The sequence below is a fragment of the Stegostoma tigrinum genome, chromosome 21 (assembly GCF_030684315.1).
Source record: "Stegostoma tigrinum isolate sSteTig4 chromosome 21, sSteTig4.hap1, whole genome shotgun sequence".
Taxonomy (NCBI): Eukaryota; Metazoa; Chordata; class Chondrichthyes; order Orectolobiformes; family Stegostomatidae; genus Stegostoma; species Stegostoma tigrinum.
Genome location: NC_081374.1, coordinates 18,774,830 through 18,800,671, shown reverse-complemented (window position 1 = coordinate 18,800,671; position 25,842 = coordinate 18,774,830). Strand labels below are relative to the sequence as shown.

At 41.3% G+C, this 25,842-nt stretch overlaps 1 protein-coding gene across 6 annotated transcripts in view; it reads right to left on the bottom strand.

The window, feature by feature from the left end:
* LOC125462674 (6-phosphofructo-2-kinase/fructose-2,6-bisphosphatase 2-like) overlaps positions 1 to 25,842 on the bottom strand; it is a 77,957-nt gene that overhangs the window by 5,558 nt on the left and 46,557 nt on the right. For 4 of the 6 annotated variants that reach the window (XM_059653382.1, XM_059653381.1, XM_059653387.1 and 1 more), the window contains one exon: positions 19,654 to 19,718. The exons of the other annotated variants lie outside the window; for them this stretch is intronic. In XM_059653382.1, the coding sequence (XP_059509365.1) occupies positions 19,654 to 19,718 (65 nt within the window). The remainder of the gene's footprint in view (positions 1 to 19,653; positions 19,719 to 25,842) is intronic. 6 annotated transcript variants of the gene reach the window in all.

The window sequence follows — 25,842 nt, the reverse complement described above, 5'->3', positions numbered from 1 at the left end:
GATGTCTGGGTGAATTCAATGGTTTGACCTACGAATTTGTTCCATGAACTTTGAATGACTTTTGATGGACAATAATCCTCACTTACAGGAGCAATTCAATTGTCCACTATTAGTCTACGATTAGTGCTGCACATAGGTGTACATCCAATGTTACAAAACATGGATTACAGGATTGGTCCACGTTGCTAAATAAAACTTGTTAAATGCCTTCTCTAAGTTCACTCTGATCAAAGTTTGTTCGACATACAATAGCATTAACATCACTGAGTTTGCCGTGATCAACATCATGAAATGAAGTCACCACTGGTCAGAAATTTAACTGCAGTAGCCACGCAAGTGCCATGGCTACAAGAAGTCATAAATGTTTGGGAATTATGGTGAGCAACATGGACTTCAGGTCAAGCAGCTTGATACCTTATCCACTATCTTGGTCATTAGTTCCATCATCACTATCACACTTTGGTTGTAGCATATAACATCTATGGAATACACAACAACTTGCCAAGGCTTTTTCAACAGCACCTTTCAAATCCACAATCAATGTTCCCTCTAAGCTGCGTGCCTGCATGCATACACAGCGCTCCAATGTGACCACGGTGGCCCGTGAAAATGACGTTGCCCACAATCCATCCCAATAGAAGGTCAAAGAAAGCGAGTTCTTGTGAACTCCACATGCACGTTCTTCTCCAAGCCGCACACCATCCTGACACATTATTCTCGTTCCTTCACTGTAAAAAAAACCTAGAACTCTTGAACCAACAGCACTCTTGGTGTACTTATACTATACGTTTTGCAGTGGTTCAAGAAGGTGCCTAGTCCTACATTCTCCTCATTGCCTACCTCAACTCATCAGCTGCTGAAACGCTTCAGACAAGAATACTATTGCTCTCTTAGAATTCTACATTTTATATGCCAAAACTCTAATGACCGTAAAACTAACATCATCCCTTTGCCTGCCGCTGCCTGAACTCTGACCTATTCCCAGTCCACTAATATCTTCATTTTAAAATTTCATTCTTGATGGTTTTGCCCTTCAAGCAATCCCCTCCAAGCAAGTTATAATGTGAATGCTATACTGTTAGTGATGATGTTATCGTGAACTTAGAGAAGGCATTTAACAAAGTTTTATTTAGCAAAGTGATAAATTATTAAATAAAATAAGAGTTCCTGTAACTATGCGTAACCTTGTAACATAGGTTGGCAACTGGTTTGGAGGTAGGACGTACGGGTTAGAGAATGTGCACTGATTAGTAAGATGTAACTAGTGGCGTTCCCCAGAGGGGATATCCACAGGTGGACTTGTGATTGCTTGAACTAATTTCTTCAAATAACTAGGCTGAAAGTTGTCAACAGTCAGTCTATTGATCTTCAATAACCTCCCAATGTGTCCTCATCTGATTTTAGAATTTTTCCATCCATATTTACATTTTAGTTCAGTTTTGATATTGAAATATTAAAGTAATTTCTCAATTTCAGGTACAAACTTAACGTGCACTGATAAAGCTTCAACTTTGGGGGCAAGGGTTTGTGATGATCTCTTCATCGCAGCCTTTTGCATTCAAATCAAATGTGTATTTCTGGCTGATGACAACAAATTTATCATCTGTCAAATTGCCTAAATTGACATTACAACTACAGTTACAGTTGGAAGAGGACTGGGGAAAGCCCTTTAGTTGAGGAATTCTTGTAGGAAAACAATGAAAGATGTCAAAATCAACTGTAGCTAATATAATAAAACTGTCACATTTTTGTAATTAAAAAAGTTAAGATTAACTTGAAAGCTGTCCAATGATACAGTGTACTTCCATCAAATTCATATTAACGTTCGAAAATACATCGCTGCCTTGTGATAAACCCAAACTAATAATCTGACATTGTATTAACAATGTGCATGATTACAGTGTTGGCGATTTTTACAATGTTCATTACTGCAATGCACACAGATGCACTGTATTTGCATTACATGTCTGGCCAAAACGTAGCTTATTTATAGTGTACTTTAAGCTTTTTATTTATTCATAGAATGTTGACATTGCTGGTTAGGCCAGCATTTACTGTCCATGCCTAAATACCCAGGCAGCAGTTGAGAGTCAACCACATTGCTGCGAGCTTGGAATCGCTTGTATGTCAGACCAGGTAAAAACGGCAGATTACTTTCCCTACAGAGCTTGAGTAAAACCAGATGGGTTTTTCTGGTTACATGGTCACCAAGCGACCGTCATGCTACTGCAATTGTGTTAAGTTCAAATTTCACCATCTAGTACCGGAGTGCCCCCTAAGTGAAATTATCATTGCAGCCCTGCCTCCCTTTGCTATCCTATATTCCCAGTGTCCAACTTAGTCGCTGGAATCTGGACACTACTTCTTCCACGAAAGATTAAATCCTTTCCATTTCTCAGGCAACCACTGAGGTATAAAGTGAATCAAAACAAATCTGAAACAACTTATTTCTCATATTCTTGCTACTTTCTAGATAAGTATCTCAAAGGTTACCATACATCTAAGTTAAACTCGATTTTTTTGGTATATATTTGACATTGAGTTATTGCTGCGACACATTATTAAGATGTCTTATTTCTGGGTAAACTATAAATGATTCACCTTAAAAAGACTGAGAGGTACAGGTTTTCCTAAGTCTGATGCCTATTTAAGTTTATCTGATTTATGATAGCTGATTGAAAAATTGCCAGTTTTGAAACATCACATCACCATCTAGGGTTTGCATTGCTACAGTAGTAAATGTCAATAAGTGCATATCTCAAATTGATCAGAACTTCTTTGAATGTTAAATTTGGTGGTGCCACATTCTGCATGTTATTTTATCTTTCTCACTCATAACCACAACAATCAGATCCATGACAAAATATGTAAACTGTGGTGGAAAGCATACAGTAATGCTCAAGAAAGTGCACTTTAATAACCTCAACTCTTGTTATTTTTCTGATTTTTAAATAGGTTCCATGATAGTCCTAATGGATTTCTCAATCTACCACATCTGTTTTCATAAAAAATACAAATAGAACGAGATAGTAAGAACTGCAGATGCTGGAGTCAGAGATAACCAAGTGTGCAGTTGGTGGAACATGGCAGGCCAGGCAGCATCACAGGAGCAAGAAAGTTGATGTTTCAGGTTGGGAGATAGTAGGAACTGCAGATGCTGGAGAATCTGAGATAACAAGGTGTAGAGCTAGATGAACACAGCAGGTTGTCATCTGTGTGTGCTTCGGCAATCCATTTCTGAAGAAGGGTCTAGGCCCAAAACGTCAGCCTTCTGGCTCCTCTGCTGCTTGGCTTGCGATGTTCATCCTGGATTGCCGAAGCACCCACAGATGACAACCTGCTGTGTTCATCTAGCTCTACAACTTGTTTCAGGTCGGGACTCTTCTTCAGAACTGGGGAGGAGGAGAGGAGCTCAGAAATAAATAGAGTAAGGGTGGGGCTGGGGAAAGTAGGTGGGATGGTGATAGGTGAGTGCATGTATGCATTGGTTGGGATTAGTCAGTGAGGTGGGAGTGACAGATAGGTAGGAGAGAAGATGGACAGATTGTGTCAGGTCAGGGAGGCGGAGATGAGAAGAAGCGTTGGCCATGGGAGGAGGCCAGGGGTGAGGAGATTTTGAAACTGGTAAAATCCACATTCAGGCCATTGGGCTATAAGCTCACGAGGTGGAATATAAGGTGCTGTTCCTTCAGTTTGTGGGTGGCATCATTGTGATGCTGGAGGAGACTCAAGATGGATATCCCCCTATATCTCCTACCTGACTTTCATAGGGGCCACTCTCTCCGCGCTCCCTTGTCTACTCCACATTCTCCACTAACACCTCAACCCACTGCATCTCTCCCTGCAACTGCAGAAAATGCTACACCTGCCCCTACACCTCCCCCCTCACCTCCATTCGAAGGAAGAACCTTCTACATCAGGCATGGGTTCACCTGCACATCTGTCACCTTGGTCTACTGCATCCGAATGGCCTCCTCTGGATTGGTGAGTCCAAACAGAGATTCAGAGACCATTTTGTGGAACATCTACACTCTGTAAGTGACAAACTACAACACCTTCCAGTCGCGAAACATTTTAACTCCCTCTCCAACTCCCTGGTTGACATATCCATCCTGGGCCTCCTCCAGCATCACAATGACGCCACCCACAAACTGGAGGAGTAACACCTCATAACCTGCCTCAGGAGCCTACAGCCCAATGGCCTAAATGTGGATTTTACCAGTTTCAAAAATCTCCCTGGCTTCATCCCATGACCAACTCTCCCTCTCATCCCTGCCTCTTTGACCTGACACAACCTGTCTGTCTTCTCTCCCACCTATCCATCACTCCCATCCCACTGACCAATCTCGACCACTTCCTACATGCACTCACCTATCACCATCCCACCTACCTTCCCCAGCCCCACCCCTCCTCTCTATTTATTTCTGAGCTTCTCTCTCCTTCTCATTTCTGAAGAAGGGTTCTGACCCGAAACGTCAGCTTTCCCGTTTCTCTGATGCTGCCTGGCCTGCTGTGTTCCTCCAACTGCACACTGTTATCACAAATAGAACGACATTGCATATCTATGCCCATATCTGTTCAAAGATTACATGCAAGTGTGCTTGCCAGGAATATGCAAAGGCGAGACAGGTGGTTTGACAACAAACTCTAGGGTGCTGATGACCATCTCATTTCTTACACATTACATCTCCCTAGTAATGATCATGGGGGAAACAGTCTGCGAAAGTCTGGTTAATAGGCTGGATTATTTAATGATAGGATCCCTTAGAGAAGGATGAACACAACTTGCCTCCAACCTTGTTCATTCATATTATAAGCTGACACATAGGAATGGGGTCATGATGAGAGCAAAGGGCCAAGTGCTCTAATTATCAAACTACTTGGGTATAGTGCTGCACCATCACTTGCTTGAAAACATGTGCTTGTATCTTGAGCATTTTTTCCCCTTATTCTGCACATTCTGTTCCATTAAATGTTCATGGGTTCAATTGTCTTTACATGATTTTCTGAATCCTAATTGACTGTTAAGATTTTACATACAAAGTACAATTGTCCAAATCAGGATTTGGTATTATATTAATGAGCTGACCTTGGAAAATTGCAGTAAAAGAGAACACTTAAATATTTGTCTGTTTCAAACCAGCTTGTAACAATTTAGTTCAAAACTGCAACCCTTTTGGAACATGTAGGCATTGCCTACACAACGTGCCGTAACATGTTTGACAGAGTAAATTTAAGCAATAAAGCATTGTTAGTTAGGGAGTTTATATAATGCTGAATGCAAATCATGGAAACATTTCATTCAATTGTCTGCCCTGAGGACTGGAATAAAATACAGAGTGGTTGTCAGGGAAAAGTTGTTTTTCAAATGCATAATAAAAGAGAGGTTGACAAAGGTACTCTATTGAGTTTAGAGGAAAGCTAAAAACATTAGGAAGGCAAAGATGTAATATGAAAGAAAAATATCAAATAACCCTATTGGCATATAAGTGGTAAAAGGTTAAACAGCTATAAGATGTCTAGAGGATAACTTTATTCTAACAGAAATTTCAGTACAAAAAAGGAAGACAGTGGAAGGATCGTTATGTGGAATATAAATAGTGACATTAACCAATAAGAATTAATTTTACAGTTTTATATTTTACATTCTATGCATATCTAAAATTAAAGCACAAAGGACATGTAACTTTGATGAAACCAACGCTCGGGTGAAATGTACAGATGGCTCAAGATACAAACAAAAAAGTGATGGATCAGATACATCAGATACATTATTGGAGGGACTAAATATAAGTTATTAAGAACCCAAGGACAGGAAAGGGAGGTAGAAAAGGTGAGCCACTCTAAGCTGCTGTTAGGTCCAAATGGGTTAAGAATCAGTATAAATAAAAATTGACAACACTCATGGAATCTTTGTAAGATATTTATTTCTAGGTATCTACACTTCTACCTATTTACATAATTTTTTGCTTTTTTTGAAATTTGTTCTGGCTTGCAGATTGGTCCAAGTTAATCACCTGGTATTAGTGCTAATATGGGCAGGACAAACTAATCAGGTCTGAGAATTTATCCAAAAATCTAGAAGGTCACAAATAAGAACATGGTTAACTTTACAAACATTTTTCTAATTCTAAATAATGAGTGAAAGAACTGTAGATGCTGGAAATCAGAAATAGAAATTGCTGGAAAAGCTCAGCAGGTCTGGCAGCATCTGTGATGAGAAATCAGAGTTAACAGTTCAAGGCTGGTGATCCTTCCTCAGAACTCAATTTTTCTAATTCTAATTTTTTATTTAATTTTCTTTTCAAATATGGTCATAGATAAGGGTATCAATGGCTGGCCAGCATTTATTGCTCATCTTAATTGCCCTTTAGATCTTATAAAAGTATTCTTTTCCCAACATCCAAATTGATTTTTAAATAATTTTTAATAATTTAAAGGATTATTCTCACCATACTTGCAATAATAAACGTCCTCACTCACTCTCATTCCCCAGAATGAGGAGTAGCAAAAGCAGCCGATATAAATAGGATGTTTTATTCATAAAATGCACTTCAATGGCTCAACCACTGGGGATAACAAAATCGGATTTCCGCATATCAACTGTTTCAGACAACCAACATTTTCTGTAGCAATTATGAGAGCTTAATGCTCATATATCTACTTTTCTTATGTGAAGACATAAAAAAATGACAAATGCAAATGAACATAATTTTATAGGTTTATAAAATATTTTTTCCATTGCTTGTAGCTGGTGCGGGCTGGGTCAGCATTTATTGTGCATCCCTTATTGACCTCGAACTGAATTGTTTGCTCGGCCATCACAAAAGGCAGTTAAGAAGCAACTGCATCGTTGTTGATCTGGAATAAAGTGTAGGCCAGACTAGGTAAGGATGGAAGACTTCCTTGCCTAAACAGATGGATACTTATGACAATCGACAGTCATAATGTGGTCATTAGGTTAGCGTTTAATTTTAGACTTTTAATGACTTTCATCATCTGCCATGATAGCTTTCAAACCCATGTCTCCAGAACACTAGCCCGAACTCTGGATTGCTAGTCTCATGACATTATCATGGTCGCACCTTTCCCTTGATACAACATTTGGAACACCTGGCACATCTAAAAATCTCAATGTACAACAAGAATTTCCTAGCTTATAAAGTGCTGCCTAAACAGACATGATTAAGGTTACTTCTTGTTCACCATTCTTTAAAATATAGTTAACTACAAATAAATCCTTGCTTCTTAGGGAATATTAAATGCAAAAATCAACCAAAAATAGAATGTGGAGCTAGATGAACACATCAGACCAGGCAGCATCAGAGAGTCAGGAAAGCTGAAGTTTTGTGTCTGGACCCTTCTTTTCAGAAAAGGTCTTCTGAAGGGTTTTTTGAAGAATGGTCCAGACCCAAAACATCAGCTTTCCTGCTCTGCTGATGCTGCCTGATCTGCTGTGTTCACCCAGCTCCGCACCTTGTTATCTCAGACTCCAGCATCGGCAGTTCCTACTTTCTCTAACCAAAAAATAGAGTTTTTTTCTAGTTTTGTGTCCAAGGCTTGGAACTAATAAGGTAATCAATTGTACATAAATGAGGAATGTTGGCTAAGAAATGTGGTCAGTGACAGACAAATGCAGCTGCTTGGTTACACTTATACAAAGAGCTTTACAGGCGTCTAAAGTTCTTATTAACCAATAATCAAGGAACTAAATAATAAAGTGTCAAGCTGGATGAACACAGCAGGCCAAGCAGCATCTCAGGAGCACAAAAGCTGATGTTTCAGGCCTAGACCCTTCATCAGAGGCCCGAAACGTCAGCTTTTGTGCTCCTGAGATGCTGCTTGGCCTGCTGTGTTCATCCGGCTTCACACTTTATTATCTTGGATTCTCCAGCACCTGCAGTTCCCATTATCAAGGAACTAAATGCCTTCTTTCACAGCATTTGAGGCCAGTGAACAGTACAAACAGCTCTGTACCTCCCAGACTGAAGAAACATTAAAGAGTTGTACAGGTTCTGTAGTGGGAAGATTAGTTAGGCTATGGATTTAATTTAATATGATGTCAGAAACAGGAAGAAAATCAGAGGGGATAGGAAGAGAGGGAGACAGGAACAGGAGATAGGAAACTTAAAAAAGTTCAACCAAATCTCCAATTATTAAAATACTAAAAGCTCAAAACAACAGTATTAAAAAAAAGAGGCCAGACAAAGGCAGTGGCAGTGATCACATGGGAAATGATTTAAATGGAGAAAGAAACCTACACTGCTGTGTGACCCAGCCCTGAACCTGCACCGCTACTGCCTCTTTTGTTTGATTTGACTTTGGAGCTGACTTTGGCGAAACCTGTGGGGGAAAGCTCACAGCAGGGGAGTAACTGGTTTTTTTTTAAAAAGTACAACTGGCCTCAAATGCTGTAAAAGAAGGCATTTAGTTCCTTGATTATTGGTTAATAAGAACTTTAAAGTTCTTTGTGTAAGTGTAACCAAGCAGCCGCATTTGTTTGTCACTGACCACATTTCTTGGCCATCATTCCTCATTTACGTACAATTGCCTACAATAGTGAGTAGAGTGGATTCTTTTTTGATATCTGCCTCTTGATTAAACTTTGAAAATATAAAACACAAGTACTAAGTGGCTTGGGGCAGTGTTTTTAGAGCAGTAAGTGTGTGCTATTTTCTGGGTCTGTTGATAGTTAAGGTGCAAAATATGGCCTTTAGTAGAGTGATGTAATCTTCCATCAGATGTGGGTGATTAGGGAGAGTTTCCATGTTATTAATGATTGTGTCTGCAGGAAGCACGTTTGGTTGAGAATCCTATCAGATTGCATGGATTGGTTATTACAGAATTTACAGAAGGTAGGGTGTGTGATGGATGACAGCTGGAGGAAGGGATATAAACCACAGATACATTCAGTCAGGTAGATGGGTTACCGCCAGGAATGGTAGTAGAGGAGGCAGGTAGTGTATGAATCTCTTGTGGCTATCCCCATCTTAAACTAGTAACTATTTTGGAAAATGTGGGTATGATGAACTCTCAGGGGAATGTAGCACAGACAGTCATGTTTCTGGTACTGAGACTGGCTCTAATACAACGAGGGGTACGTCAGGTTCCAAGCGATCGATTGTGATACTGGTCTCTCCAGTCAGATGCACAGTCAGACATTTCTGCAGCCGATAGTGAGAAATCAAAATGGTGTATTGTCTCCCTGGTGCCAGGACCAAAGTTATCGTGGAGAAGGTGCAGAAAATTCTCAAAGCCGGGAGAGACCAGCAGGAGGTTGTTGTACTCATTGGTACTAATGACATAGAATGAAAAAATGATAGTATTCTGAGGAAAGAATATAAGAAGTTAGGCCAGAATTTATAAAGGAGGCCCTTGAGGGTAGTAATATGTGGATTACACCCAGTACCATGAGCTAGTGAGGGTAGTAATAGGAGGATGCAGCAGATGAATGCATGGCTGAGGAGCTGGTGCAGGGGAGAAGGTTTCACGTTTGTGGCTTATTGGAATCTCTTCTGGAGTAGAAGAACCGTGTATAAAAAAAGACAGACTGTATCTGAATTGGAAGCAGACTAATATGCTGGTAGAGAGATTTGTAGGCACTGCTTGGGATCTTTTAAACTAGTAAAGAGGGGGATAGTGAGGAAAGAGATCAGTCTGAGACTAGTACAGTTGGGAAAAAAAGCAGATCACAAAGTCAAGGCAGGCAGGAATAAACTACAGAACGAGGTAGGACTGATAAATTAAACTGCATTTATTTCAATGCAACAGACCTAACAGGCAAGGCAGATGAACTCAAGGTATGATTGGGAACATGGGACTGGGATATCATAGAAATTACAGAGATGTGGCTCAGGGATTGTCAGGACTGGCAGCTTAATTTTTCTGGGTACAGATGGTATAGGAAAGATAGAAAGGAGGGGGCAAGATAGGACAGGAAGTGGTGTTTTCGATTACGGATAACATTCTAGCTGTACCTAGGGAATATTCCTGGGAATATGTCCAGGGAAATTATTTGGGTAGAACTGAGAAATAAGAAAGAGATAATCACCGTATTGGGGTACTACTATAGACCCCACAACAGTCAGCCTGAAATTGAGAAACAAATTTGTATGCAGACCTCAATTATCTGTAAGAATAATAGGGTGGTTATGGTAGGGGATATTAAATTTTCAAACATAGACTGGGACTTCCATAGTGTTAGGTGATGGAGAGGAATTTGTTAAGTGTGTACCAGAAAATTTTCCAATTCAGTATGTAGATGTAGCAACTAGAGAAGGTGCAAAACCTGACCTACTCTTGGGAAATAAGACAGGACAGGTGACTGAGGTGTCAGTAGGGAGCACTTTGGGACCAGCAATCATAATTCTATTAGAGTTAAAACAGTGATGGAAAAGGATATATCGGATCTAAAAGTTAAAACTTTAAATTGGAGGAAGGCCAATTTTGGCAGCATTAGGCAAGAAATTTCAAAATTTGTTTGGGGGCAGATGTTTGCAAGTAAAGGGATATATGGAATATGAGAAGCCTTCAAAAATGAGATAACCAGAATCCAGGGACAGTATGTTCCTGTTAGGGTGAAAGGTGAGGCTAATGGGCATAAGGAATGCTGGATAACAAGAGAAATTGAGGTTTTGGTCAGAAAAAAGGAAGCCTATGTCAAGTATAGGCAGCAGAGATTGCTTGAATCCTTGGAGGACAAAAGCAGTAGGAGTACACTTAGGAAGGAAGCAAATAGGGTTGAGGAGGCTCCAAAGGGATTTTATAAATACATTAAGGACAAAAGGGTAATTAGAGAGAGAACAGGTCCCCTTAAAGATTAGTAGGGCTGCATATGTGTAGAACCGCGAGAGATGAGAGGAAATACTCATCAAACATTTTGCATCAGGGTTTACAGTGGACAAGGAGAGGGAAGATATAGGATGTGGGGAAATGGATAGTGACTTCTTGAAAAATGTCCATATTAAAGAGGTAGTGGTTCTGGACGTCTTAAAACACATAACGATGGATAAATCCCTGGGACCTGAGCAGGTATACCCTAGAACTCTGTGGAAAGCTACATAAGTGATTGCTGAACTCCTTGCTGAGATATTTGTATCATCAATGGCCTTAGGTGAGGTGTCAGAAGACTGGAGATTGGCAAATGTGTTGTTACAATTTAAGAAAGGTGGTGAGGAAAGCCGAAGTATTGTAGCCCAAATGAGCCTGATATCAGTAGTGGGCAAGCTGCTGCAGGGAGTACCTAGGACCAGGATTTAGGTGAATTTGGAAAGACAAGGACTGATTAGGGATATTCAACATGTCTTAGTGCGTGGAAAATAGTGGTCTCCCGAACTTGATTGAATTTTTTGAAGAAGTAAAGAAGAGGATTGATGAGGGCAGAGTGGTGGACGTGATCTATATGGACTTCAGTAAGGCGTTCACAAGGCTCCTTATGGTAGACCGGTTCGCAAGGTTAGATCACGTGGAATACAGGGAGAAATAGCCATTTGGATATAGAACTGCCTCGAAGGTAGAAGACAGATATTGGTGGTGCAGGGTTCCTTTTCAGACTGGAGGCCTGCGACCAGCGGTGTGCCACACAAGGACTGGTGCTGGTTCACTGCTTTTTGTCATTCATATAAATTATTTGGATGTGAACACTAAAGGTTTGCATATGACAGCAAAATTGGAGGTATAGTGGACAGTGAAGTAGACTACCTCAGGATGCAACAGGATCTTGATCAGATGCACCAGTGAGTGGCAAACGGAGTTTAATTTCGATAAATGTGAGATGTTACTTTTGGAAAGGCAAACCATGCTTGTAGTTATGTACTTATACTTAATAGTAAAGTCCTGGGGAGTGTTGCTGAGAAAACAGACCTTGGAGTGCAAGTTTATAGTCCCTCGAAAGTGGAGTTGCAGGTAGATAGGAGAGTGAAGGCGGCATTTGGTATGCTTTGAGTTCAGGAATAGGGAGGTCGTGTTGCAGCTGTACAGGACTTTTGGAATACTGCTTTCGAATCTGGTCACCCTGCTACTGTTGTGAAACTTGAAAGGGCTTTAAAAAATATTTACAAAAATCTTGCCAGAGTTGGAGGGTTTGAGCTATAGGAAGAGGCTGAATAGATTGGGGCTATTTTCCCTGAAGTGTCAAAGACGTTAGAGTTTTATAAAATCATGACAGGCATGAATAGGGTGAATACAAGATAATAAAATGTGAGGCTAGATGAACACAGCAGGTCCAGCAGCATCTCAGGAGCACAAAAGCTGACATTTCGGGCCTAGACCCTTCATCAGAGAGGGGGAAGGGGTGAGGGTTCTGGAATAAATAGGGAGAGAGGGGGAGGCGGACCGAAGATGGAGAGAAAAGAAGATAGGTGGAGAGAGTATAGGTGGGGAGGTAGGGAGTGGATAGGTCAGTCCAGGGAAGATAGACAGGTCAAGGAGGTGGGATGAGGTTAGTAGGTACGAGATGGAGGTGCAGCTTGGGGTGGGAGGAAGGGATGGGTGAGAGGAAGAACAGGTTAGGGAGGCAGAGACAGGTTGGACTGGTTTTGGGATGCAGTGGGTGGAGGGGAAGAGCTGGGCTGGTTGTGTGGTGCAGTGAGGGGAGGAGACGAACTGGGCTGGTTTTGGGATGCGGTGGGGGAAGGGGAGATTTTGAAGCTGGTGAAGTCCACATTGATACCATTGGGCTGCAGGGTTCCCAAGCAGAATATGAGTTGCTGTTCCTGCAACCTTCGGGTGGCATCATTGTGGCACTGCAGGAGGCCCATGATGGACATGTCATCTAAAGAATGGGAGGGGGAGTGGAAATGGTTTGCGACTGGGAGGTGCAGTTGTTTATTGCGAACCGAGCGGAGGTGTTCTGCAAAGCGGTCCCAAAGCCTCCGCTTGGTCCTCCGACACTTCCGCCATCTACAATCCGACCCCACCACCCAAGACATTTTTCCATCCCCACCCTTGTCTGCTTTCCAGAGAGACCACTCTCTCCGTGACTCCCTTGTTCGCTCCACACTGCCCTCCAACCCCACCACACCCGGCACCTTCCCTGCAACCGCAGGAAATGCTACACTTGCCCCCACACCTCCTCCCTCACCCCTATCCCAGGCCCCAAGATGACATTCCACATTAAGCAGAGGTTCACCTGCACATCTGCCAATGTGGTATACTGCATCCACTGTACCCGGTGTGGCTTCCTCCACATTCGGCAAACCAAGCGGAGGCTTGGGGACCGCTTTGCAGAACAACTCCGCTCGGTTCGCAATAAACAACTGCACCTCCCAGTCGCAAACCATTTCCACTCCCCCTCCCATTCTTTAGATGACATGTCCATCATGGGCCTCCTGCAGTGCCACAATGATGCCACCCGAAGGTTGCAGGAACAGCAACTCATATTCCGCTTGGGAACCCTGCAACCCAATGGTATCAATGTGGACTTCACCAGCTTCAAAATCTCCCCTTCCCCCACCGCATCCCAAAACCAGCCCAGTTCATCCCCTCCCCCCATTGCACCACACAACCAGCCCAGTTCTTCCCCTCCACCCACCGCATCCCAAAACCAGTCCAATCTGTCTCTGCCTCCCTAACCTGTTCTTCCTCTCACCCATCCCTTCCTCCCACCCCAAGCCGCACCTCCATCTCCTACCTACTAACCTCATCCCACCTCCTTGACCTGTCCGTCTTCCCTGGACTGACCTATCCCCTCCCTACCTCTCCACCTATCTTCTTTTCTCTCCGTCTTCGGTCCGCCTTCCCCCTCTCTCCCTATTTATTCCAGAACCCTCACCCCATCCCCCTCTCTGATGAAGGGTCTAGGCCCGAAATGTCAGCTTTTGTGCTCCTGAGATGCTGCTTGGCCTGCTGTGTTCATCCAGCCTCACATTTTATTATCTTGGATTCTCCAGCATCTGCAGTTCCTATTATCAATGAATAGGGTGAATAGTCAGGTCTTTTCCCCTTGTAGGGGAGTCCAAAACTAGAGGGCATAGATAGGAAAGATTTAAAAGGGACCTATGGGGCAACTTTTTCCACAAAGAGTGATGTACATATTGAATGAGCTACCAGAGGAAATGGTTGTGGCTGATACAATTACAACATTTAAAATGCATCTGGGTGGGTATATGAATAGGTACGGTTTGAGGGATATGGGCCAAACTCTGGCAAATGGGACTAGATTTATCAAAGATAACTAGTCTGCATGGATGAGTTAAACCGAAGGGTTCATTTCCATGATGTACATCTCTATGACTCAATGAATGGGACTTAATACTTTGTAAAAGGTAATTTTCAAACCTAGTGAAATTGTTTAGCAGTAATTAAGACCCATTAAAAGGCTACTTCGACCTAAATGGCCGATCACTAACATTTTCCACAATGGTAGTAAAGAGTGATCATCATAAAGATGTTAACAGAATGCTGAAGTCATAAATTTTGTGCATGGGAATTCAGAGTGAAGGAGGGAATAACAGTGCATATACGGTACATAAACACACTATCCTGGCCAAACATACATGTAATTGTTTCAGCTTCATTCAAGACTCCTTGCATCTTGCCTCAAGTAAATCTATTGAGAGAACTAGGAGCAAGAATAAGCCACTTAGCACTTTGTGCCTGCTCTACCATTCAATTTGATCATGTCAGATTTTCTACTTCAACATCGTTTTCCTACATTATTCCCATAACCCTTAATGTTTTTAGTATCAGGAAGGCAGTCAATCTATGTCTTGAACATACACAACTGTTCAGCCTAAACAGCCCTGAGAGAGAGAATTCCAAAGATCCAGCACCATCCAAATTGTAAGATCTCTCCTCATTACACTCCTAATGGTGAATTGCCTTCTTAAATTGCTACAGTCCATTTGATGTAGGTACATCCACAATGCTGCTAGGGAAAAAATTTCAGGACCTTCATGCAGTAGTGCTAAAGGAACAGTGATATACTTCCCAATCAGAATGGTGACTAGCTTGGAGGGTTACTTGCAGGTGGTGGCGTTCCCATGTATCTGCTGGCCTTGTCCTTCTAGATGAGATTGGTCGTGGGTTTGTTATGTAAGGTGCTATCTGAGGAGCCTTGGTGAACTTGTGCAGTGCATCTTACACACTGTACACACTGGTGTGGTGGAAGGAGTAAGTGCTTGTGAATATGATGTCAATCAAACTGGTGCCGCCTTAAATCACTGCAGTCCAGTGTCTTTAGGAAGGTAGTTCCAGGATTTTGACCCAGTGACAGTGAAGGAATGGTTATATATTACTGAGTCAGGATGGTGAGTGGCTGGGATGGAAATTTGCTGGTGGTTGCATTTTGACATATCTGCCACCCTTGTCTCTCTAGATGGAAGTGGTCTTAAGCTTGGAAGGTGCTGTCTCAGAATCTTTGGTGAATTTTTGTAGCACATCCTGTAGATAGCACACACTGCTGCTACTGAACATTGATGGAGAAGTAAGTGGATACTTGTGGTTGTGGTGCGAATCAAGCAGATTGCTTTGTCTGCATGATGTGCAGCATGTATCCAGGGCAAGTGGGAAGCATTCCATCGCAATCCTGACTTATGCCTTGTAGGTGGACAGGCAGTGGGGAGTCAGGTGATGAGTTACTGCACTCTCCACTGAACTAACGTTGATCTCCGATTTGACTGTTATGGCTGATTGGGAAATCTGCCATGTCACAAGGTTACAGATTGCGCTGGAGTACAAATCTGCTGCAGTTGATAGCCACAGCACCTCATGGAGCCCAGTATTGAGCTGCTAAATCTATTTGAAGTCTGTCCCATCTAATAAAGTGATAGTACTCCACAACACAACGGAAGGTATTCTCAATGTGAAGGCAATACAAGGATTATGCGGTGTTCATTTTTACTGACAATGTCAAGGACAGATGTGTCTGCAGCTGGCAGATTGGTAAGGATGAGGTCAAGCATATTCTGCCCTCTTTCTGGTTCCCATGCCATCTGGTGCAGACCCAGTCTTGGCCAGCTATGTCCTTTTGGACCCCACCAGCATGATCAGTTGTGCTGCTGCTTAACCACTCTTGGTGATGAACACTGAAATCTACCACTCAGAGAACATTCTGCACCCACGCCATTCGCACTGCTTTCTTCAAGTGCTGTTCAATGCAGAGGAGTACGGATTCATCAGCAAGTGAGGATGGTACATAGCAATCAGCAGATTTCTTTCCCCATGTTTAACCTAATACCATGAGAATTCATGGGTTCCAGAGTTAATGTTGAGCTCTTCCTGAGCAACAGTCTCCCAACTGTGTACTACTATGCCACCACTTCTGCTGGGTCTGTCCTGTTGGTTGGACAGGAAATATCCAGGGATGGCGTCTGTGATGTCTGGGACCTTGTCTGTAGGTATGATTCTGTATGACTATATCAGGCTGATTTTTGACTAATCTGTGAGTCAGCTCTCATAACTTATGCACTATCTAGCAGATGTTAGTAGGGAGGACCGTGCAGGGTTGACAGGGCTATTTTTACTGTGGTCATTTATGGTGATAGGTTGATGCCAGGCGATTCATCTGGTTTTAATTTCTTTGTTGAGACTTTGTAGCAATTAATATAACTGATCACCTTGCTACGCGATTTCAGAAGGCAGTCGAGAGTCAACTATATTGCTATGGGTCTAGACTCACATGAAGACCAGACCAGGTGAAAATGGCAGATTTCCTTTGGATGGCAGATTTCCTTCCCTTAAGAATATTAGTGAGCCAGATGGGCTCTTCCTGACACTCGACAATGGTTTCATGGTGTTCAGTGATTCCTAATTCCAGACTTTTTTTAATTGAATTCAAATTTCATCAACTGCCATGTCAGGAATTGTATCCAGAACTGCAGAACATTAGCTGAATTTCTGGATTATTAATCTCAATATGGTGATCAAAACTGGCACCAGCGAGTAGTTTACTCAAGGTGTGATACAAGTTCAGCGTAACTCCAATCTACATTGTTTGATAACAATCTGCTGTTCAAAGGTGCAATGTTTAGTCACAGATTGTTTTTGCTCCTGTATTTCACTCAGACTTACACTTTACAAATGATAAGTGATCTCCTTATTAACAAAATATATCACTTCACGTTTATCTTTGTTTAACTTAATTCGTCAATTATTTGCCTATTTGCAAGTTTATTAATGCCCTCCTGCAGTCCTCAGTATTGGCTATCATTCTAGCAATTTCAGTGCAATGCAAAAATTGAGATTGTGATCTTGATTCCAAAGTCCAAATTATTTTAAGTGTCAGCATTGAATCTTTGTTTCCCACCTTCTGCTACTTTGAATGATTGGCCTTTACTTCTGGTCTCTGCTTGTTCTGCTAGCAGTTCTACACTTGTTCTGTGGTTCCACATTACCTGACTTTATTTATTCATCCATTATCAAGCACTTTACCTAAGTTTCATCTATTCATTACCACTGTCATTATGTTATTACTTGTACCAAAAATTCAATAAGTTGATGGAAGTGCAGTGTGACAATAAAATCATTCATTCATTTTTCTTTAACCAGTAATATTTCAAACTTTGAGACTGTCCTGGACAAACACATGTGCAGGAGACATCGCTATCAGGATATACATAAAGATGATTTAGAATTGGGTACAGAGTACAGTGTATCAAAGTTTGCAGATGACACGAAGTTGAATGGTAGAGCAAAGTGTGCAGAGTACACCGGAAGTCTGCAGAGGAAGATAGATAGTTTACGTGAGTGGTCAAGCATCTGGCAGAAGCAGCACAATGTTGATAAATGTGAGGCCATCTATTTTGATAGAAATAACAGCAAAATGGGCTGTTATTTAAATGGTGAGAAATTGCAGAATGGTGCCGTGCAGAGGGACTTGGCTGCCCTTGAGCATGAAACACAAAAAGTTGGTTTGCTGGTATTGCAGGTAACTAAGAAGGCAAATGGAATATTGTCCTTCATTGCTGGAGGGATGGAGTTTAAAAAACAGGGAGGTTATGCTGCAGATGTATAAGGTGCACCTGGAGTGCTTGAGAAACAATGCATTGGCACTGCAGGGGGTACGCAGGAGCTTCACTAGGCTGATTTAAAAGTTGAGAGGGTTGGTTTGTGAGGAAAGATTGCATAGGCTGCGACTATACCAATTGGAATTTAGAAGAATGACGGGGGTAGAATCTTATGAAACACGCAAAATTATGAAGGGGACAGATGAGGTAGATCACAGAATCCCTACAGTGTGGAAACAGGCCCTTTGGCCCAACAAATCCACACTGACCCTCAGAGCATTCCACCCAGACCCATCCCCTATAACCTACCTAATCTACACATCCGTAAACACTATGGGCAATTTAGCATGGCCAATCTACCTAACCTGCACATCTTTGTACTGTGGGAAAAAAAACCGGAGAACCCAGAGGAAACCCACGCAGACAGGGGGAGAATGTGCAAATGCCACCTAGAAAGTTGCCCAAGGGTGGAATCAAACCTGGGATCCTGGTGCTGTGAGGCAGCAATGCTAATCACTGAGCCACCGTGCGTGCTGGGAGATTGTTTCTACTGGTGGCTGAGAATAGAACTAGGAGGTATAGCAAAGAACAAAGAACAAAGAAAATTACAGCACAGGAACAGGCCCTTCGGCCCTCCAAACCTGCGCCGATCGAGATCCTCTGTCATCTATTTTCTAACGGTCTGTGTCCATTTTCTCCTTGCCCAGATATATCTTAAAAGACGCTAACGTGTCTGCTTCTACCACCTCTGGTGGCAATGCGTTCCAGGTACCCACCACCCTCTGCATAAAGAACTTTCCATGCATATCTCTCTTAAACTTTCCTCCTGTCACTTTGAACTCATGACCCCTAGTAATTGAGTCCCCCACTCTGGGGGAAAAAGCTTCTTGCTATCCACCCTGTCTATACCCATGATTTTGTAGACCTCAATCAGGTCCCCCCTCAATCTCCGTCTTTCTAATGAAGGAGGAAATATAAGGAGGAACAGATTTAGTACTGAATTGAGGAGGAGCTCCTTTACTCAATGGCTTGTACATCTGTGAAAAGCCTGCCCAGTGAAGCAGCAGCTACCTTGTTGAAAGATTTTGAGGCAAAGATAGATAGATAGATTTTTGAACAGTAGAGAAATTAAGAGTCATGGTGTTCTGGTGGCTAAGTGGAGCTAAGGCTACAAAAAGTTCAGCTACGATCTTGTTGAATGATGGAGCACATTTGTGGTGCTAGACAGTCTACTCCTGCTCCTTTTTCTTATGTTATGAAGCTCTCCATCTCTCCAGGGCTGAGTGGAAATTCCAATATCTAAGGGAGGCAACAAAACCTTTCAAAACCCCTATGAACTGGTTTGAACATCTATTGTTAATCCCTTTTGATCAGTAAAGAAAAATTCTGAAATTCCAGACCCAACTTGATAACCTCTCTTTTAGATCTGGAAAGTGGAATAAAGCGAGGTAATCTATTTTTGGCAAAAATGGCATGAAGGTATGAATGGCTTGCATCTGTGCCATAAATTTTCTGTTTTCGCTTTCAGGCAGAACTACTGTTAAAGAGCAACATGGGATGGGCAATCGGTGCTAGATTTGCTAACAACATCTTTGCACCGAGAATAACGTTTTAAAAAAGAATAATTATATAGAAAATACCATTCGCATTGTAACTTATGACTTAATACACAATACATTAAAGTTTGTCAAAAACAAAGAATCATTACCAGTGGCCGGTCACGATGTGTGTTTACTGCTTCTACATTTAAGTAAACTGATTCCATTTTACATCCTGAAAGAAAATAAAGTCTTAAATGTCAACATTGAAATTATAAGTAGTATATCATGAACGCTCGGCCATCAAGATTTCAGTTAATTGTAAATGTTGATTGCTGAACCTACCACGCATCTGAATGCAACAAGATTAAATCAAACTTTCCTTATTTTAGTCCTGATCTACTGTTTGAAATCTACAGTGAAAGAAGGAAAATTAAAAAAAACCTGACTCTAACATGCTGTGTCGTTTTTATTCTATTTTGTTCTCTGACCAGGAAATACTGAAATTTTTACAAATGCATTTTTTAAGAAAAATGTATCTGGAAGTCCTGTTTTGTGGATTTTATGAATTAGTATTTATAAAATCAATTTCTAAAAGAATCAATCAAATCAACTGTTACAAAGTTTGGAGTTCTTTTATACATTTATATTATTTATATATTTGGCAGCCTTAAAATGCTGAATCTGAATGGCCAAAAAATATGTTTGCAACAGCGTTGATGTTATCTCCATTCACTTTACCTGTTTTGACTGCTTCATTATCTCTGATGTTATCTCATAAACCATCATTGGAAATCTTGAGGTCACATGGGGAAATTGATTGAATTCTAATTGTCACTGAACAAAAAGTCTGGTTATCTGATGATGTAAATGCAAATGCTCTGGATTATAACAATTCATTCTACTTCTGGAACATCAGCTGTTTAAATGGGAGTAGGAAGGTTCAACTATTCTCGTTTGTCCAGGGATTTGGCTTGTTTGGCTTGGGATTTCTGTTTGTCCTTTGAAAACTGCCAATTTTCAAGATTTTCCTCATTGACATCAAACTTCAATGTTACCACTCTGATAGCACATCCTACAGCAATGTTTATAACCTTCACTTTGAAGGCTGCCATATAACTTACTATTTTCTCTACCATGTTAATGTATGAGGAATCCAATCTTACGCTTATCACGTGTACAATGGATCAATTAAGCTATAGAAACCAGTTGGTCAGCAATAGTTATAATTGTACAAACTACATATTCATATTTTAATTTAGTAGTCTATTCTCCCTGTTCAGAAGGGGCACTGGACTTAAAACATTGACTCTTTATTCTCAAAGATGCTGTCAAAGATACAAACATGGGAACAGTAGTAGGCCATTCAGCCCCTTGAGCCTGTTCTGCCATTCAATGAGATCATGGAGATAAAATCTGCTGAGTTTCTCCAACAATTTATGTTTTTGTTTCAAATTTTCAGCATTCACACTTCTTTGGTTTTAATTTGCCTTATTACTGTAATGGATGCAAAGTGAAGTAATCATATGTTAATTTTCAAAGAGTGACATTAAAATGGGTTATATTTAGCCACTTGAGACAGATAATGGAACCCAGGAACTAATAAAATCTTCAACAAGCAAGTGGTAGGAAGAATTTTCTTTCAGAGCTCTCACTCTCAGTGACAGAATATTAAAGCAACTGGTAACTAAGGATTAAGAACAGTCATTCAGAAAGTACCTGATGAAACAACTTCATCAGAACCAAGATTTCCAATTTCAAGAACAAATTGAAGACTATTTGGGATTTGAAAGATTTATAGCTTGCTACAGTACACTGCCACTTTTCTGATTTGTATTGGGGAGTTGGAGATTAAATTCCTTCAGGTGCTCCTTAAACTAGATAAAGGTTTGCCATAGTCTTTTTTTTACCTTTCCCAGGAAGTCGGATGGGCATGTGGATGGGCATCCTTGGCAGATTAGAAGTTCCCCACACCATGTCTACCAATGTAAATAGTAACTTACTACACAACACAATGTAATAAATCATGCCAAAAATCATAAGGAGACAAAAATGGAGAACTAAGCAAAGAAAAAGTGGAACAACTATCAAAAGGCATTAAAGAGGGTTATGCAAAAGAGAGAGGTAGAAAGTTTAAGCAAATGGAATGCTAGAGCTTAAAGCCCTAGAGATCTGAAAATATGGCTATGCCCCACTATGGGATGAATGAAGTGGGGTTGAATGATATAGACTCGAGGAATGCAAAATTCTCAAAAGGTTGTCGGGCTGGAAGAAGTTGCAAAGGGGGATAACAACGGGACATAAAAGGATATGAACACCAGGATAAGAACTTTAAAATCACATTCTTCATTCTTCCTTTCATATGAATATTCACAATCTTCGGCCACTATGATGGAATAGGCAGTCAGTGCCACTGATATCATTGTTGTAAGTCTCTTAGTGTTGCTTTGACCAGTCACTTTCTCTAGTTGCTCACCCTTTTGTCACCTGCTTGGGTATAGAATAGAATAGAATCCCTACAGTGTGGAAACAGGCCCTTTGGCCCAACAAGCCTACACAGACCCTCAGACCCATTCCCCTATAACCCAACCAATCTACACCCCGCTGAACACTGAGCAATTTAGCATTGCCAATCCACCTAACCTGCACATCTTTGGACTGTGGGAGGAAACCGGAGCACCTGGAGGAAACCCACGCAAGACATGGGAAGAACGTGCAAGCGCCACACGGACAGTGGCCCGAGGCTGGAGTTGAACCGGGGTCCCTGGTGCTGTGAGGCAGCAGTGCTAACTACTGTGCTGCCCACAGTGAAGTAACAGCGAGTAAATGAGATCTCAAGGATTTGGGGCAGAACAGTCAGAAGGTTGAGAAGAGAAATAGCAAATGCAAGGTGACTGGTGTGACAAACAAGGTGATGAGTGAAACAGTGAGCAGGGTGGTGAGGGGTTGCCTGTGAGGCAATGATTGGAAAGCATCCAAAATAATCTTTTTGATGCAGGCAGCTACCTGCAGCACCGCTGTCAATAATGCTACAGGCACTGAGGTGGCTTGTGAGCTAAATGCACCCCTGCAGCTGCAGCGACAGTAATTGCAGCTATAAATACTTTTGTTTGCAAATCATAGCATCCAAAATATTACTTTATGGCCATGAATAGGTCTCCTATGGCTATTTTAAAGTATGCTGTAAAATCAATGATTTGTGATAGAATTTGGGATAAGCATGAGGATTCTTCAGTTTAAAACATTCCTGACCTTAAAGGAATTGAATGGAAGTTAGGAATAGATTTTTGAAAAGGGGAAAATAAATCAAATTTCACCCTTTCTACTCTTGTACACGTTCTATTAGTTAGTTTCAGAATTGTGTTGGTGATGGTTTTACAAAAATATCATGTTTAATATTTAAACTTGAGTTTAAGAATTGTAGAAACTGAATTTATAACAGGTTTTGTGGAGGTTCTTGGAATGGAAGTAATTGAAAAGAAGTAATTGGAAATTCACTGTGGTGGTTATTGTTAACAAGGCTTCATAGACATCACATTACTGGTGATAATTACTTGTTGCAGATGCCTGGTGGGGCTGTTTTGAACAAAGACTGCTTTGGAAAGGTTCTTGCTTTATCTGGCTCCATTGGAAAAAAGTCTGCAAAGTACATGCTGAGTTGCAAGAAAATTTGCTAAGAACAACTTGCCCAGCTGAATTCTAATTTCTTAAAAGAAAATCCTTTAGTTGAGTTTGCGGTGAAACCTAGTGTAAATTGAAAAGTAGTTGAAGGAACATCAAGATTTTTTTCCCTTTAGTTGTGTTTGGAAAATGTTAGAGGCATCTATGCCATTTCACCACACTTGTCAGAACGTTACAGCAACAAACTCCGACACCTTCCATGTTTTTAGCTTTTGTCTTCAATAACCGATTGACCAATTCTTTTTCAGAAAACCAAACTCTTGCAAAGAAAACATTTATTTTCATGCAAAGAATGTGTTGTTTTTAGGATAGTTAGTGATATAAGCATTTATGCTTTTATACTATTATGTATGTTCATTAATTACTGTAACTTTAAAGAATAAGGCTTAATTGATAATAAACCCATAATTGTACTGATTAAGAAAACTGATTATTGGATCATGTTGTTTAAAATCTGATATAGATAAGGTATCTAATTAGCCATCTTAGTCAGCAGAGAAAGCAGTTTTATTTTTTGTTGTGAGCCATGGCCCAGTGGGATGAGGACAACACTGCCCTCCCCTATTCATAACAAACACCAGAAAGTAGTCCTCAATAGGTAACTGGACATATAGGCATAGCAAAGGAGAAAGCAAGAGAAACATAATTTAACAAAATAAGAACAGAACTGAAGTTGGAAAAATGAATTCTGGTAGAAATGTTAGGTCCGCACTCATGATATTCCCCTGCTCTCAAATTTGGTTGTCTCGCTTAGTGCATGACACCTGCTAAAACATTATTGTACGTTCTTAGCTGTATTGTGTAAAACTATAATCAAGTATCTTGCCCAAGAAAGAAATAGAATAAACCACAAATTAAGGATAAGTAGGCCAATTCTGGAATAGAAAAACATAGAAGTGCTGTTTTCATAGTTTAATAAATTGTTACAGTAATAGATGTCTGAAAGCAAAAACACAGGCAGCAATAAGTTGAAACAGAGCATTGGCTTGACTGTTGGGGATATCTCCCCTATAAATGGCATTTAAATAATTCTGTAGATTCATTTTGTCATTTGCTGGTACAAATCTTGAGAACTGCTGAAAATATTAAGAAATTGCAGACAAAAAGACCATATACATGCAGAGCACCTGTTTCAGCTCATCAAAATAAGTGGCAGCTGTTTGCTGGTCCATTTTCTTAGAGCTATGTCCTGACTAAATCAGTCAGTCAATCTACCCAATTTAAGATGTAAATAGAGCTAGGCAGTTAGAACATAGAACATAGAACATAGAACAGTACAGCACAGAACAGGCCCTTCAGCCCACAATGTTGTGCCGACCATTGATCCTCATGTATGCACCCTCAAATTTCTGTGACCATATACATGTCCAGCAGTCTCTTAAATGACCCCAATGACCTTGCTTCCACAACTGCTGCTGGCAACGCATTCCATGCTCTCACAACTCTCTGCGTAAAGAACCTGCCTCTGACATCCCCTCGATACTTTCCACCAACCAGCTTAAAACTATGACCCCTCGTGCTAGCCATTTCTGCCCTGGGAAATAGTCTCTGGCTATCAACTCTATCTATGCCTCTCGTTATCTTGTATACCTCAATTAGGTCCCCTCTCCTCCTCCTCCTTTTCTCCAATGAAAAGAGACCGAGCTCAGTCAACCTCTCTTCATAAGATAAGCCCTCCAGTCCAGGCAGCATCCTGGTAAACATCCTCTGAACCCTCTCCAAAGCATCCACATCTTTCCTATAATAGGGCGACCAGAACTGGACGCAGTATTCCAAGTGCGGTCTAACCAAAGTTTTATAGAGCTGCAACAAGATCTCACGACTCTTAAACTCAATCCCCCTGTTAATGAAAGCCAAAACACCATATGCTTTCTTAACAACCCTGTCCACTTGGGTGGCCATTTTAAGGGATCTATGTATCTGCACACCAAGATCCCTCTGTTCCTCCACGCTGCCAAGAATCCTATCCTTAATCCTGTACTCAGCTTTCAAATTCGACCTTCCAAAATGCATCACCTCGCATTTATCCAGGTTGAACTCCATCTGCCACCTCTCAGCCCATCTCTGCATCCTGTCAATGTCCCGCTGCAGCCTACAACAGCCCTCTGCACTGTCAACGACACCTCCAACCTTTGTGTCGTCTGCAAACTTGCTGACCCATCCTTCAATTCCCTCGTCCAAGTCATTTGTTGGTGTTTTCTTGCTCTTCCTCCCTCCCTCTGATTCTCTCCCCCTCTCTCACCTCTGCTGGCTCTAATTTCACTCCCTTGTCATGTTCCCTTATTTCCATCTTTCTGTCCCTTCTCTCTCTCTCTCCGCCCACAAACTCACTCTGGCTTTATTCACAGGGGGAGAGAGTACAAGAGGAAAGGAAACCAAAGCACGCAGCGCCTTCGGCTGAGAGAGAAATGAAGAACTGCCGGAGATTTTCCAAACCCTGACACAGGGGTTGCCTCTCTCTCTCTCTCGACAGTCTCTGCGACTGCCCCATCAAAGCTGTCAGAGAATTCTCCAACAGCAACACCTCTACCAGAGTCCACATGCCACTCAATCAGCAATCTCCCTCAGGTTGTATAAAAGTTGGTTTTCCCTTTTAATTTTTAATTCTTGCAAACTGCCTTGATGAGTCTGAGACAATATGATTTGATAGTGATAATAAAATGTGAGGCTGGATGAAC